The following is a 16,222-nucleotide window of genomic DNA, read 5'->3' as shown; positions in this document are numbered from 1 at the left end:
AATATTAAAAATAGGTAAAGTAGGTCAGGTAAGTTATCAGCATATAATATTTTTCAGTCCATATCCAAGAATAAATACTCAAATTGCTAGTACCGCCTGACTGGCCCTCGTGTCGGTGGCATATAAAAGCACCCACTACACTCTCGGAGTGGTTGACATTAGGAAGGGCATCCAGCTGTAGAAACTCTGTCAGATCAGACTGGAGTCAGGTGCAGCCAGACCTCAGTCAAATCGTCTAACCCATGCTAGCATGGAAAGCGGACATTAAAAGTTGATGATGATGACATTGAATTTAAATGTGAAATATCAAGTGTTAATAAGGCGAGTTGTTTCAAAAATATCCAAAATATGTATTGGAAGTTTATCAAGATATAACATTTTCTAATCTCTATCCAAGAAGGGCAAGACTTCTGCCTGTCCACCCACAAAAACCACCCTTTAAAAAAATTTTTTTTTGACACAATCACCTCTTTTCAGCTACAGGGAATATGAATCTGCAAAACAATTGGCAAAAATCGACATAAATTACCCCCCACCCCCATTTCCTTCATTTTAAATTTCTTCAGAATTTTTTCCCCAAAATATGCAGAAAAATACGGAGATTATGATTCTGAAAAAAATTTCCAAAATTCTTTGTAAAATTTGCTTTGAAGAATTTTTTTTTCTAAATATGCGGAAAAATACAGACATGATTTGGACAAAAATTTCGAAACATTTCTGTACTTATGGTTATGGTTTTAGGGTTAGGGTGCTAGGGTTAGTCTTGGGGAGAAAAGTCAAAATTGAAGTTGGGGAGGTGGGAATTTCACAATGCCGATTTTTGGCAGTTTTCTGGAACCTCTGTATCCGAAAATGGGGATTTTTGGCAAGAAAAATAAATTCTTTTAAATAAACAAGTTTGGGAGAAAATGGGCGGAGGGGGGGGAATGGTCAGAAGTCTTTCCTCAAGAAGAAATAGTCACATTGGATTTAAATATGAAATATCGAGTGTACTGTACGTAATCTTATTAGGTCCATTTAATGAACAATTATTTGAATAACTCAATATCTCTACATAGGAATATTGAACTTCAAAAATTTATAAAGTTTATCGTATAAATCGTAAGATATCCTACAGTGTATATTGCCTAAAGGACTGAATGAATAAATGACATAGCAATGTAATGAGAGTTTTCACCAGGTATGCGTCTGTAGGAGGACCTTTCATTATTTATAAACTTCATTGCTTCTTTCTCTTCTAAAAATTACATATGTTGTGTGTAACATCGAATTTTAAGTTTTACATTATAGTAATTCCAGTTCTTTGTAGAGGCCTCCTGCAATCGCAGGGGTTGCAAGGGCTTAGCGCCGGCCTACTGTAAACATATTTATGGTTTATGATTACAGTTAGAGGAGGCGCAATGGCCCAGTGGTTAGGGTAGTGGACATGTGGTCGGAGGATTGCGGTTTTGATTCCCAGACCAGGTGTTGTGTGTGTTTATTGAGCGTAAACACCTAAAAGCTCCATGAGGCTCTGGCAGTGGGTGGTGGCGACCCCTGTTGTATTCTTTCGCCACAACTTTCTCTCACTCTCTCTTCCTGTTTCTTGAGTAATGCTGCAATGGACTGGCGTCCCGTCCAGCTTGGGGGAACACATAGGCCACAGAAACCGGGAAACCGGGCCCATGAGCCTGGCTAGGCTTGAAAAGGGTGACGTTTATCGTTTTATTACAGTTAGGGTTAGTATTTGGCAAGTATGGTGTTATTGTAAATATTTACCAAATTTTTACCCAGTCACAATTATGTTTATCAGCAACCAACCTTTGTGTGAAAGTGATGGTGTGAATGCATGCACAACAGGACTGTACACAGAAATTTAGTTTCAGAAAAAAACTTCTTACATACCTTGCTGTCAATTCATTGGATTAACCCACAAAAAATACTACACTGGCTCAGCACCTATAGTTGTGCTCTTTCTCCCCAAATAATAAAAACTTTAACATACTTCCAAAGTGGCACACACATCAACCATAGCTATCACTCTCAAGGACATATAACATGGTACCATATATGATGCTTTTCCAAATTGTTTTAGGTATCTACATAGTCACAAGCAGACAGACACCCTCCTGACCCTTCCAACCATGTCTCAGTGAAGGTTGGAGGGAGACAGATCTATACCAGCATTAGGCTGCTATCTACTTTTTTCAGTTAAATGGACTAGGACAATGTGAAATTAAGTGCCTAGCTCAAGGACACAATATCCAGGCCTGCCCATCATCATCATCATCATCATTGTTCGACCGTGGTCGAGACAATGGAATTTACCATGCTACGCCAGACTTCACGGTCCATCATAGCATTATGGAGGTCCTGTTGCTGGATGCCTGTATCCCTGGAGATTACATCAGGGTAGGAGAGTGTGCGCCCTCTGGTATTGTGAGTGGATGGCTTCCAGACAAGAAGAGTAGAAATTGCCTTGTTTTCAGCTCTACAACAATGTCCAGCAAACTGGACTCTCCTACCTTTCACAAGAGATGAGACAGGTGGTAGTTTCCCATATATTTGCATTATTGAAGAATTATTGAAGACTTATTGAAGAATCAAAGGCCTGCCCAGTCTAGGAACAAAACCTACAACTTTATGACTATGAGCCCAACACCTGAACTATTAATAAAAGCCAACATGTGTATGTACATGTGTGTTTATGCACACATCAAAAGTCATAAGCTACAAGCTGTGCTGTTGTTGTTAGTTTCTCTTGTTAACACATTGTCCAACTGCTTCATTCTACATTCAAAGTTGTGTGAAATAAGAGATCCCTCATATGAAAAACAGGTGAAGGTTAGCAACAGAAAGATCATCTAACTGTAAAACAAAGCCTCAATAAAATAATCACCTAACCCATACAAGTAAGGAAAAACAGACATATAATTAATGAACGACTGTATTTCATAGCTTTTATGTCTGCTTTTTCCAAACTGGCATGAGTTAGATGAGACTTAACCAAGGTAGTATCCTACAACTGAATGACCTTCCAGTTGCCAACCCATATTTGTGCTTCAAGTTAGGTATCTTTGGTCCACTGGTTTTCACATGTTGAAAATAAATGATCCCCACCCAGCACCACCATATTGTTTATAACATTACTGGCACCCAAACATTGTCAATACTAAGTCTCACACACACACAGAAGTGTATAGGTGGAAGTTATATACTAGAGTTAGTGGTAATGAGGGATGATGATATGCAAGCTAAATAAATAGACTGACACAGAAATAACAAAAATAAAACAATAACTCAATGATCAAAAATGAAAAAAAAAAAAGCACTTCCTTTTTACAAAGTCATTGTTTTCATTTCCAACCAAAGTAGTAATTAGTGAAACACATAAACTCACACACAGTCACATGCAAACATACAAACTCATACTCAGTCACAGGCAAAACATACAGACACAGTCTCACACTCACTCAGACATGTACACACACTAATAGGCACACACACACATGCAACACACTCATGGACACACAAATATTAAATGTGAGAAAATCTTATTTGTTCGAAGGTAAAATCCAGTTTTAGCCGGGTCAACAACAACAAAGTTACTTCTTCACATGTATTTGTTCTGAATTTATTTCTAAATATAGGCACAAGGTCAGAAATTTGGAGAGAGTGAGGGGTTAGTTGATTAAATCATCTACAGTATGTGAATGAACAGTGTTTTGTTTTATTGGCCCTGGAGGGATGAAAGGCACATAGTTGGCCTGTCAGGATTTGAACCCTGAACATAAAGAGCTGTAACTAATCATAGCTTGAATGCCTTTTGATTATAGGTCTACCTCATCAGAGTTGATTTTATGTTAGACCATAGCATCCACCAGTATAATGCATTGCTCTTGTGAGAATCATTTCATCTATGTATGACTGGAAGAATAAATATAAAATGGGGAAAATATCTGAAGAGGGTTTGCATTGCAGGATGACAACTTCTAGAAATAATATTGTGGCTGTGTGGGAACATGGTTGAGAACTTGCTTTCCAGCCATGTGGTTCTGAGTTCAATCCCACCACATGGCACCTTTGACAAGTGTCTTCTGTTATAGCTCTCAGCTGACTAAAGGATTTGGTAGATAGAAATTGAAAGAAGCCAGTTGCATATGTGTGTGTGTGTGTGTGTGTGTATGTTTGCCGCTAGTGCCAAAAAGTGCTGTTACCAAAATAGACCCAATGTCAACTCAGCCATGTCAAATCACCAACATTAAAACAGTCATGCCCAATTGTCACATTCCACAGAGGGTTCAACAACCTCTCTAGTGCTGGTGCCATAAAAACATACATTAGGTATACATTGTAAAATGGATGGCAAGCACTTGGAGAAAACATAAGGTTGTGAAATCCCTTTAGTCTTGTCACACCAAAATTTATCAACATTTCTAGTACGGGTACCACAAGAAAATAGACCCAGTACACTCTATAAAATGGGTGGTGGTAGAAATGGTACCCAGCCTAGAAACCAAGTCAAAATGTCACGTTTGAACACCATTCTATGAGAGCAGTGGCTTCTAATAAGTGATTTGGATTATAATAACCCAGTGGTTCCCAAACTTTTTAGAGTTGCAACCCACTATTTATCACACCAGTTTATGACGACTCACTTAACTCTACTGAGTATTTCGATAGACAGCTAATGCGTAATTTTATAACTTTTTGCGACCCACTAAGATTCCATTTGCGACACATCTGTGGTCGCGACTGATAGTTTGGGAACTACTGTAGTAACCTATTCAAGATATGTCATGCCATCAGACATAAAATATGATAATGATAGTGACACCAGTCTCAAAGATTGTGAGTTCAAATCCACTATAAACATATTATAGTGAATGTGGACTGGATAATTTATTACTTAACTATTAGAAATAGATACCAGAAAAACTCTGGGAACATTACATCTGCAATAGACAAGTATGTTCTCTTGGAGAAGACAGTTTCTAATCTATTTAATGTTGCAGAAACTTCTGTGATTTACAATACAAGTACCAGCCAGTTCATATTTCTATATTGCATTCTAGATGTTAATGGGATTATAATAAAAAGAATAGCATTTGTTCAGGGTGTAGCAGCACTATAGTTTAACAACCAATGAGTATTTTAAATAAATAAAAAATAAAGTCTCAGCTGGAATTAAAGCCCTGATAGCAGCCATGTCAATGAAAAGATACAGGAAGATGTCAAGTTAGATGGATGAATATTGGCTTGCTTATTCAATCAGATACTGTTTAGTCCAATTTGAATGAACTGGTTCACAAAATATCATAAAGATTGACAGAGATGTCTGTGAACAGGGTGTGGGCAGGGTGGTAGCAGCAAGCATCAATATTGGTGTAAGTGGTGGTGGTGGTAGTAGTGGTGGTGGTGGTAGTGGTGGTGGTGGTGGTAGTAGTAGTAGTAGTAGTAGGAGGAGGAGGAGGAGGAAGTGGAGGTGGGTGGGTGATGGGTATTTGAGTTCATTCTGTTATGATTCCATCCCTGAAATGTCTCTACTGGTTAGTTACTAATAAATTTCACTCATGCAGAGCACCATAAATGAGTCATGTCACTGATAAAATCAACAGCACACAGCATTATAAAAACATAAAATTGTTAGAATAAAAGTGTTCTATTGATTATTTATCGAAGAGTCTTCTCAGTGTGAAACGTATCAAATTTATATTTTGCTGTCTGTTAGGAACTTCAAAGACAGACAAAGAAAAAGAAAAAAAAGGGTGGAGGAACAGAATTAGATGAAAGTGATGCCAAACAGTGCCACGTTATTGAGGTTGAATAACCAAGTTGTAGTTTTTGTTGTTGTTTAATTCCAGGTCATCCTTGATGGATCAGATTTATGATAAAAAAAAACTTTGTCGCTTTCCATTCTTTAGGGATATATGGAACTATATTTTCCTGTGTGTTCATTCTTTATTTAAGATTGTAAGCCGGGCTCCCTTCAAGCATGAGCATACTGGGCTGTTGTCCAGGGGCCTCACTGCTCTAGAGGTAAGGGGCCAAATTCTAATCTATGCATCTTGTGGCTTGTTGTCTATGGGGCCAGTACATTGATTTGCCCAGGGTCTATGAACCTGCTTTGATAGCCTAATTGTAGAGTATGATTTGAAGGAAATTTGGGACCTATTTCAAGCATGTCAAGACTACTAGAAAATCCACCAAGCTGATAAAACGGCCTAATTGTAGAGTATGATTTGTAAAGTAGATTTGAAGGAGATTTGGGTACTGTTTCTAGCATGTTGACTTACTATGTAAAGGCTCCTTTCACTGGAGCTAGTTGATATCATACTGAACACTAAGTCACTGATTACTGGACAACACATCAAGTTGATAGTGGACTTATGAGTAGAAGCATGGTTGTGTGGATAAGAAGTTTGCTCCACAGCTGTGTGGTTTTAGATTCAGTTCTATTGTACAGTACTATGAGTCAACCAACACATGTAGATGAAATTTGATAGATGCAAAGTGTGTAGAAACCCATGAGGATGGATCATACCTGGGTAGTAGACTTAATCCATCACCCAGTTTAACAACACTTGTTTTTTTGGTTCTTTTTCTGTGCCTTTAATGGTGCACCCTATTGCAAGCATTCATACCAGGTCTTCAGTCTCAGAATAGCCTCCTTCCTTTCTTAATCTTGGTTTAGTCATATGAGGAAGGATTTAGCTATCAACCTCAGTGACTCTGAAATTGCTTGTTTGTTGAATGTGGCTAGGTTCTTTTTTGTTCAGGCCAGAAAGAAGCTGGGGCCTCTGGCAGTAATGTGTTGTCTGTGGCCAGAAGAAAGAAACATTCTTAGCAGTTAGACATCAAGTTGTGTTTGTCCAGCAAGGTTTAAGGTAGCATTGACAACAACCCTAGAGTTTTGATGAGAGTCATTACCAAGCAACCAAAAGTGATTGACACCATTCTCAGGCATATAACGCATGAGAAGCTGGGAACCTCTGGGCCTTTGGCAGATATATGTTGTTTGTGACCAGGACAAAGAACATTATCAGTTGTCAGATATCATCAGGCCAGTCAAGTTTGTCCAGCAGGTCTAGGGCATCATTAACAATCCTAGTGAGCTTGTTGTTAAGGATGACCATTACCAAGCAATAAAAGGTGGAGGAATCCACTATCAGACATGTGGTGCATGAAGACTTAGGTACAAGTTATGTGATGAAGAAAGGACAGTTTATTTCTGGTTAAACTGGGAGAATCTTGTGATCATATTACTCTCCATTATCATGTGGTCCCCTTGCTCTCTAGATTTAAACTTTAAACTCTCTGAACTACTTTATTTGGAGGTTCCTGCTGTGGGCATAGTGAATAGAATAGACAGAGGCCACCTGATCATGGCATGCAGTCACCTCTATGGCTGCAATGAGACCAGTTACTGGGGGATGTCATTAGGGCTGAGAGTAGCTTTGTTGAATGACCTGTTTGTTAGATTGATTATCTTCCTTTACTACTTTTACTAGTTTCAGCTCAAGAGCTGCAACCATCTGAGAAATTGTTATTTTATCTGATTGGTGTCTTTGTTTTTGCAAGTATTTTGTTTTGCTTCTTGTTTGTTCTGGCACCCCTGTGTATCATCACAGCAGATAACATAATGGGGTTAACATTTTCAGAGCAATGATAAAACTAGAAAATTGTAATGCAATCACTCATTCTACTGTAAATAGAAGTCAAATCTACTTCCAGTTATACCCTACTATCTTCAAAGAGGAGAAGGAAACATTGGGTAATGTATTCTTAGATACACTTATGTCTAAAACAACAAATGGGATAGTCTTCAATTATAAGTTTACTTGATCAGGGCTTATCTGGGGTCAAACAATGACAAGAACATTTGTTTTGGTGGACTGAAACATAAGACATGTTTATGAGAAGTGAGGTGGTTGAGTTAATGAAGAATGCTTCAGTATTACACAAACATGACCGATATCCAAAACTACAGTGGAGAAGGCTAGCCATTGGATTTGGTTAAAAAGAGACGATGAGCGATGGCTAGAGAAATATTGAGCTATATTTAATAACAAGTTGATCTAGCAAGCAGGACCTCATATCAGTGATGGGGGCCGGTGTGCATTGATGCCGTCAAGAGGTAGGCCCTGAAACGGCGCACATTCTCTCTTGATGACCCCATACACTTGCTGGCTTCTGGTATGCAGAGTCCTCGACTGGTAGCACTTGCATGTGCAAGTTGTTTGCAAGACATCTTGATGTTTTAAACAAGTGAAAAACAAACTTCCAACTAAATAAATAGAAAATTTTAAATGAGATTGAAAATGAATCTAAGAGTTAAGATATTTTTATGTGATGAAAATTAAATTGAAATTTTCCATAACACAACTCCAGACAGGAAATTGTGGTACATTCCTGCTTGTTAACAATGTATTCCTTAGTGTGAACATATGCACTCAGAAAAAGAAAAGTAAAACATAATATCAATTTTATAGCTAAATAATTTGATTTTCATATTTCTTAAATTAGAGCTAAAATATATTAAATTGAAATTGATTGAAACAAAATAACAATATATTTTCAGTTGGAAGTCACTGTACTTTCCAGAACAAGTACAAAGGAAGCAATTCATATGATGTTTACAAAAGTTTGGATAAAGAAAAGTCATAAAAATAATGTTGAAATGTGAAAGAGAATATAAAATAAAACAACCATTCTCTATTTTGTTATTGACTAAAAGCAAGCAATGTTCAACAGAACCATTGAAAATAGCAATTTCAAAATATAAGCAGCAGAATACAAGCTGACAGTTACAGAGTGATACAATATTTGTCTTTGAATTTGCAGATCATGCTATATGTTTACAGTTAACTATTTTCCTTTGAGTATTATAGTCCTTAAAATTCTCAAAGATATAGAGGCCTCTTTTAATTTAACATTTTATATTAATCTAGTAGTGTCAATTAAAATAACCTACTTATTAATTAACTAAAACTCACAAGAATGAATTTAGCAAACCAGGTATGACAAGCATAGTAAAAAAAAAAAAAAATTCAGATTTAAATAGACAAGGCAAATGAAAATGAAAGAGCAAATATATGTTAGAAATTCAAAAAATTCTGAGAAAATTAATTTTAAAAGCTAATTTCTTAATAGCGCATTCCTAAATGTTTTCATAACAACTCGTCCATACCAGAGTGTTCTTGCAGTCTTCCAAAAGCTCAACCATTTCCCTCAAATCCATTATTCAGCGTAGATGCTGTAACTGTATCCTGTGGCAACTAAATACAAAGCCAATGAAATTCCTTATCTTCCAAAATGGTTGTCAAGTTCCCAGAACTAAAATAAATGAAGAAAAAAAACAGATAATGAAGGAAAATATGAATCAATAGTACTTTATAACTTGATCTGAATGCAGATTTAAAAAAAAAATGATGAAAGAAAATAACCTTTAAAAATGTCCAGCTCCCATGTAATATTACAGCAGATTCATTTATTGATAAATAACTAAATATTTTTTTATGTGTTAGGCATTAAATAGACCAGATTAGGAAAATAGATTTATGCTTTTAAACAGTGACTAATCAATATGCTTGTCTAATTTTATTTTATTTTATAATTTTTGTCTGGTAGAATATATAATGGTTATAGGGTGTACACACACATTATATCTGTATATGTGACGGCTCGTCACTGTATCTTCTTGCTAACAAAACATAGAAAACCAACCAAACTAAGTGTTATGTATGTCTTACAGGGTGGACTGATGGCTTGAAAGGTTATTTCACATGAAAAGAATTGAAGAGTCTCTTCTACCCTGTATCAGCCTTCCCTATATGAGCAGCTAATGATGCAACTTGCAATGTTTATCTTATCATAAATTTCAATTTTCATGTTTTCAACAGCCTGATATCCCTCCTGTCACCAACAATTTACGGAGTCTACTGGGTGCATCTTATGCAGTTGTTAGAAAAGAGGTTACGTCAATGCCAGGAGGACTAAAAATGTCCTCTACTTTGTACCAGTTCTATGAGTTACTACCAACATTTCTCACATACATGCCTACCTACTCATCTGCATGTATGCATACATGTACAGAGTGCGATGGGTAAATTGTCACCATTTCATACTTATAATTTCACACATGCGCATTGTTTGTTTTTGATTTTGTTGACTACACAGTATAGTAGGATCAGTTGGGCACCACCTGTGAAAAAAAAAACAGCACCATGATGCAATTCACTCAGCCAGAAATTTGGAAACAACATGATGTACTGCTTGGCATTTGTGCTGGAAGCACCAATACAAACATTTCAGAGTATTTGGGTGTTGATCTGAGGACAGTGCAGAGGATTAGGAAAGAGCTGGATGAGTCTGATGGTGATTACAAAGGTACAGCAGCTTGGAAAACTCATTCTGATTGTTTTGATAAAAAAAGAACTCCTGAATTTGTTGGTGAGATCCAGGCTATAATTGACAACAATTGCTCCAAGTCAATCAGGTCCATCACCAATGACATAGGAGTGTCTGAGTTTCTTATCAGGCAGGTAGGGCATGAAAACATTTGGTATTCCTCCTACAAGATGAGAAAGGGCCAATTTTTATCCCAAACCATCAAGGACAAGAGGAAAGACCATGCCACGAAGTTTTTGAACAAACTCAAAACAACTGTTGACTTGCTGTGTCCCAAAAACATGTATCGAGAGTAATAAAAATCAGACATCCAGTCAACATCACGGTGTTTGGGGTGATCACTAGTGGTGGCGACATTATGCCTCCATTCATCTTCCCACATGGCCTCAGAGTTACTTGTTCCAGGCACTAGACTGCAACCAAGATGGGGCACCACCTGGATGGTTCAACTCCAGTACATATTCCATCGGTCTCTTTTGCCAAACCACTAAGCTATGTAAACAAGCCGATGTTGAGTGTCAAATGTTGGTGAGGGCATAAACACAAACACAAAGACACACACAAACATACATACACACACATACATACATACATACATATACACATACATATACACATATATATATACACATACATAAACATGACAGGTTACTTTCAGAACCCATCTCCCAAATCCACTCACAAGTCTATATTTGAAGACACTTGCACTTGCTTGAGGTGCCAAGCAGTGGGACTGAACCTGGAGTGATGTAGTTGGAAAGCAAACCTCTTACCACACAGCCATGCCAGTGCTATATGAACGACTTTAAAAAATTATTCTTTTATTCTTTTCTGTGACTCATTGGATTGCAGTCATGATGAGGTACCACCTTTAACAGATTTATAGTATGAAAAGTTGTTATTACCAACAGAGATAATATTTACATATATAACACGTACGTACGTATGTATGTATGCATGCATGCATTAGAAGAAATGAGGTACTCAGAAATCTGGATGGTTTTATATTTACAGATATTAGTATCTCACATGTTTTTATAAATCATATATCATATATTAGCACTTTTGTCCACTCTAGTGGAGTTTTCAAGTTATATATATATATCTCTTATTATAAAAGGCAGATTTTATCTGCCTCCCTTTGGGAGTTATACAAATCTACAATATAGGATTTCTTCAATTACAATTTACCTGGCATTTTTGAGAGTACAATGCATCGCGTCATGCCAGGTCCAGTTTTTAAAATTTAAACTCCAATTAAGCAAAATTTACAGAAAACTCACATTCTGGTGTGTGTGTCAAATGCTTTTCTTAGTCTGGTTTACACCACACGCAAACGCACACACACAGTGGGCAACGAATAAAATGAAAGTAAATAGCGACAGAGTGATTTGAGGAAGACTAAAGTGAAAGTATTCTGTCTATGACGCTGATAGATACATGAGTAAAATGTATGGGAAGCTAAGAGCTAAGAGTGAGTGAAAATGTTCTTGGAAGAGAGTAATTAGTAATAAAGTAAACATACACTCATACATACATACATACATACATACATACATACATACATACATACATACATACATACACACACACACATACATACACACACACATACATACATACACACATACATACATACATACATATACATACATACATACATATACATACATACATACACACACACACATACACACACACACAGTATTGAAGCTTGAGAACAATCAGATACATTTGCAACACATCTGTTGAAAATATTATTGTTCACACACATACATATACATATATACATACAGACAGACAGACAGATAGACACACACACACACACACACATGATCCAGCATGGCCACAACCTCAAGGCTGAAACATATAAAAGAATAACAGAATATAAATGTGTGCAAAGTACAAGAAATATTAATGCAGTATATGGGGATTGGACAATAAGCGTAAGGCAGTGTCAATGGTGGTTCCAGAAATCCCGAGCCATAAACTACAGCCTAGAAGACGAGCCTCATCCTGAAAGATCTGTAGAACTCGACAAGGACATCCTGAAAACCCTGGTGGAACAAAATATCATCGTAACTGTTGAGGAACTAGCAGAGAAGCTTGGATTTGGTCATTCAACCATTCATTGACACCCGTGTGCTATCGGAAAAGTCAGCAAATTGGGTCAATGGGTTCCTCACGAACTTTCCGAGTCTAATTGCATGCAGAGAGTGAATGTATGCTTTTCTTTGCTGTCATATCTCACCACTACTACTGCGTTATGTATATCTATATATATAAAACTGTAGTTGTGTGAGTGTCTGTCCCCTTCGATTTAGATTCCTAACTACTCCCACATTTTGCGGTACAGTTTAACCAAATTCGGGTAGCTTATAGTCGTGATTCATATCGAGCCCGTCTGAATATTAGCGCGCGTCTACGATGAGTCTACGATTTTAAAAATAATTTAACATCATTTTTTATTCCATTTTAATGCATAATTTTTCGTGTGTCGATGGCGGCGGAGTTGGCGTCCACGCTCACACCTGCACCTATGGGGAAGGGAGTGTAAGGAAATCAACGTCGTAATGCGTTGTCAAGGAGACCAGTGTTCTTTTAGAACAACGACTTCATGGCTTGAAGACACCAAAACAGAAATGGCTAAGAAAGCGTCTACATGAGTCTACGATTTAAAAAAAAATTTACCATCGTTTTTTTCCCATTTTAATGCATTTTTTCGCTATTATATAAGGGAAGTAACTCTCTAAAAATGTCTACGATGAGTCAACGATTTAAAAAAAAAATTACCATCATATTTTTTCCATTTTTAATGCATTTTTTGCTATTTTTTGGCTATAACTCTCTAAAAATGCTTATATAGTTATTTCCCTTACAAACCCGAGCAACGCCGGGCGATACTGCTAGTATAATATAAAATCACATTAAAATACAAATCCAAAACTGAAAAAAAACACAAACATGAGCGAAGAAAGGAAAAAAAAGAAAAAGAGGAAGAAAGAAAATCATCAATTTGACACCAAGTGCCTCAATAGGTCGCAAACCACAAGGTTCAACAGAACTTACTGAAACAATCCAACACACACGTTGCATTACCATGGGTGATGGGAAAGTTAAGGCATTAGAACAGCCAGGAACCCGCATGGGCATCAGATGATGACTGTGGAGGTACTTTATTATATTGTATTGATGTCTGTTTATTGATCTTGTATATCAATTAAGTCAACTTCAGACATAAAAGAATGCAACTTAGTTTTCATCAGGAGATACAAATACGCATACACACAAAACATGCAAATACACACATGCACAAACACACACCAACCCACACATACACATAGACACACACAAGATCAGCTTTCATATAATGTCCACATGGTTACACATACCTGTATCTAATATTTAACTTAATGATCTGAATTATATTAACCCTCATTCACTTCTAGTGAAGGTGCATGGCTCAGTCGTTAGAGTGTCGAGCTTACGATCGTGAGGTTGTGAGTTCGATTCCTGGACCAGGTTGCATGTTGTGTTCTTGAGCAAGACACTTTATTTCACGTTGCGACATCACTGGTGCCAAGCTGTATCGGCCTTTGCCTTTCCCTTGGATAACATCAGTGGTGTGGAGAGAGGAGGCTGGTATGCATGGGTAACTGCTGGCCTTCCATAAACAACCTTGCTCAGACTTGTGCCTCTGAGGGTAACTTTCTAGGTGCAATCCCATGGTCATTCATGACCGAAGGGGGTCTCCCCATATTCACTTCTAAACACTAATTCATAATTGGATAAGAACAATGGAACTACTGAAAAGAATGAGTCATATGTCTCTTATTTACCAGGCATATAAACTACAATTTACACCACACACTGTTCCTATTCTTATATCTATCAAAGAGGTATGAAATGTGTGTGCTTTACAAAACATTTGCCCCCTAAACAAGCTTGTCTGTATGACTGCAATTTGCCAACAACTTAGCTATGTATGTAGCAGAGTTAGGCTGCTTCAACTAATGTCTAACATAGAAAGATTTTAATTGTTAGTGGATGTATGTCATATATATTATATATATATATATATATATATAATCAAATCCCAAAACAAAATATATATATATAAACATGAGAATTATCATAACGAGTGTCAAGAAATTATAAATTCATGACTTAAGATTGTTTTATGAAAAATAATAAGCATTAACATTTGTAAAGGATGATTTGAGACTGTGATGTATGTGTGTGTGTGTGTGTGTGTGTACACACACACATAAAAGCATGTGTTCTTAAAAACATGAATATGAAATAGTCCTATTTACTTCTCCTTACAAATCTGAGGGCATTGTATTGTACCTATTGAAGAAATTATGCAAAAAACTAAAACGATCTCAATATTTGTCTTGTAATTGTTCCTAAATTCATTCTGAATAAATACTGTAAGGTGTGCCAGTTTGGTTTCCCAAGAACAGTTCTCACGTTTCAACTATTAAATTCCCTTTAGCAGAAATAAAGACTGATAAAAATAGATATGTAAATAATTAGCAAGTCATAGATGCCGGAGTGGCTGTGTGGTAAGTAGCTTGCTTACCAACCACATGGTTCCGAATTCAGTCACATTGTGTGGCACCTTGGGCAAGTGTCTTCTACTATAGCTTCAGCCCAACCAAAGCCTTGTGAGTGGATTTGGTAGACGGAAACTGAAAGAAGCCCGTCGTATATATGTATATATATATATATATATATATATATATACACATATACGTATGTGTGTGTGTGTGTATATGTATGTGTGTCTGTGTTTGTCCTACCTCCATCACTTGACAACTGATGCTGGTGTGTTTATGTACCCGTAACTTAGTGGTTTGGCAAAAGAGACTGCTAGAATAAGTACTAGGCTTACAAAGAATAAGTCCCGGGCGGTGCTCCAGCATGGCTGCAGTCAAATGACTGAAACAAGTAAAAGAGTAAAAGAGTAAAGTCACTTTAATTCTACTATTAATATTTGTGTCATGAAACTATTGTGAAATAAACAAGCAAAATACATATATGGCCTCAATCCATATGAAAAACAATAATTAATTTACTCTTTTACTTGTTGCAGTCATTTGACTGTGGCCATGCTGGAGCACCACCTTTAGTCGAGCAAATCGACCCCAGGACTCATTCTTTGTATACCTAGTACTTATTCTATCGGTCTCTTTTGCCGAACTGCTAAGTTATGGGGACGTAAACACACCAGCATTGGTTGTCAAGCGATGTTGGGCGGCCAAACACAAACATATACACACATATATATACATATATACGACAGGCTTCTTACAGTTTCTGTCTACCAAATCCACTCACAAGGCTTTGGTCGGCCCGAGGCTATAGTAGAAGACACTTGCCACGCGGTGGAACTGAATCCGGAACCATGTGGTTGGTAAGCAAGCTACTTATCACGCAGCCACTCCTGCACCTACTGTTGATAAATTTAACACAAGGAATGTATATATAAAAAGAAAATGCTAACTGGAAGTAATTTAGTACCTGTGTAGAAGTTGCATTATTTGATGCTTGAATTTGACTGAGAAACATGGGATGCAACTTACATAAGGGGCAAAACTAAAAAACTATGAGGAGAAGTGACCTATACATGAGTGTAACACATACACAAATAAATATTTGCATTGAGTGTAAAAAGCAATATGTTATTGGCTTATATTGTTTGGATTCTTTTGACATATATGGAAAACAACTCCAGACAGTTTCTGATCTTATTTGATTTCATCTGAGAAATAAATACTACGGTAAACTTAGTGAAGTGATCATAGGACAATTATTAAGTAAATATATA

General features: G+C 36.9%; 1 protein-coding gene across 7 annotated transcripts in view; it reads right to left on the bottom strand.

The window, feature by feature from the left end:
• Positions 1-16,222, bottom strand: part of LOC115214979 — a 272,042-nt gene that overhangs the window by 89,836 nt on the left and 165,984 nt on the right. For 5 of the 7 annotated variants that reach the window (XM_036503488.1, XM_036503483.1, XM_036503481.1 and 2 more), the window contains one exon: positions 9,170-9,315. The exons of the other annotated variants lie outside the window; for them this stretch is intronic. In XM_036503488.1, the coding sequence (XP_036359381.1) occupies positions 9,170-9,220 (51 nt within the window). In that variant the 5' untranslated portion in view covers positions 9,221-9,315. The remainder of the gene's footprint in view (positions 1-9,169; positions 9,316-16,222) is intronic. 7 annotated transcript variants of the gene reach the window in all.

Source organism: Octopus sinensis, linkage group LG1, assembly GCF_006345805.1.
Source record: "Octopus sinensis linkage group LG1, ASM634580v1, whole genome shotgun sequence".
Classification (NCBI taxonomy): domain Eukaryota; kingdom Metazoa; phylum Mollusca; class Cephalopoda; order Octopoda; family Octopodidae; genus Octopus; species Octopus sinensis.
The sequence above is the reverse complement of the archived record's forward strand: the minus strand, read 5'-3'. Positions and strand labels throughout refer to the sequence as shown.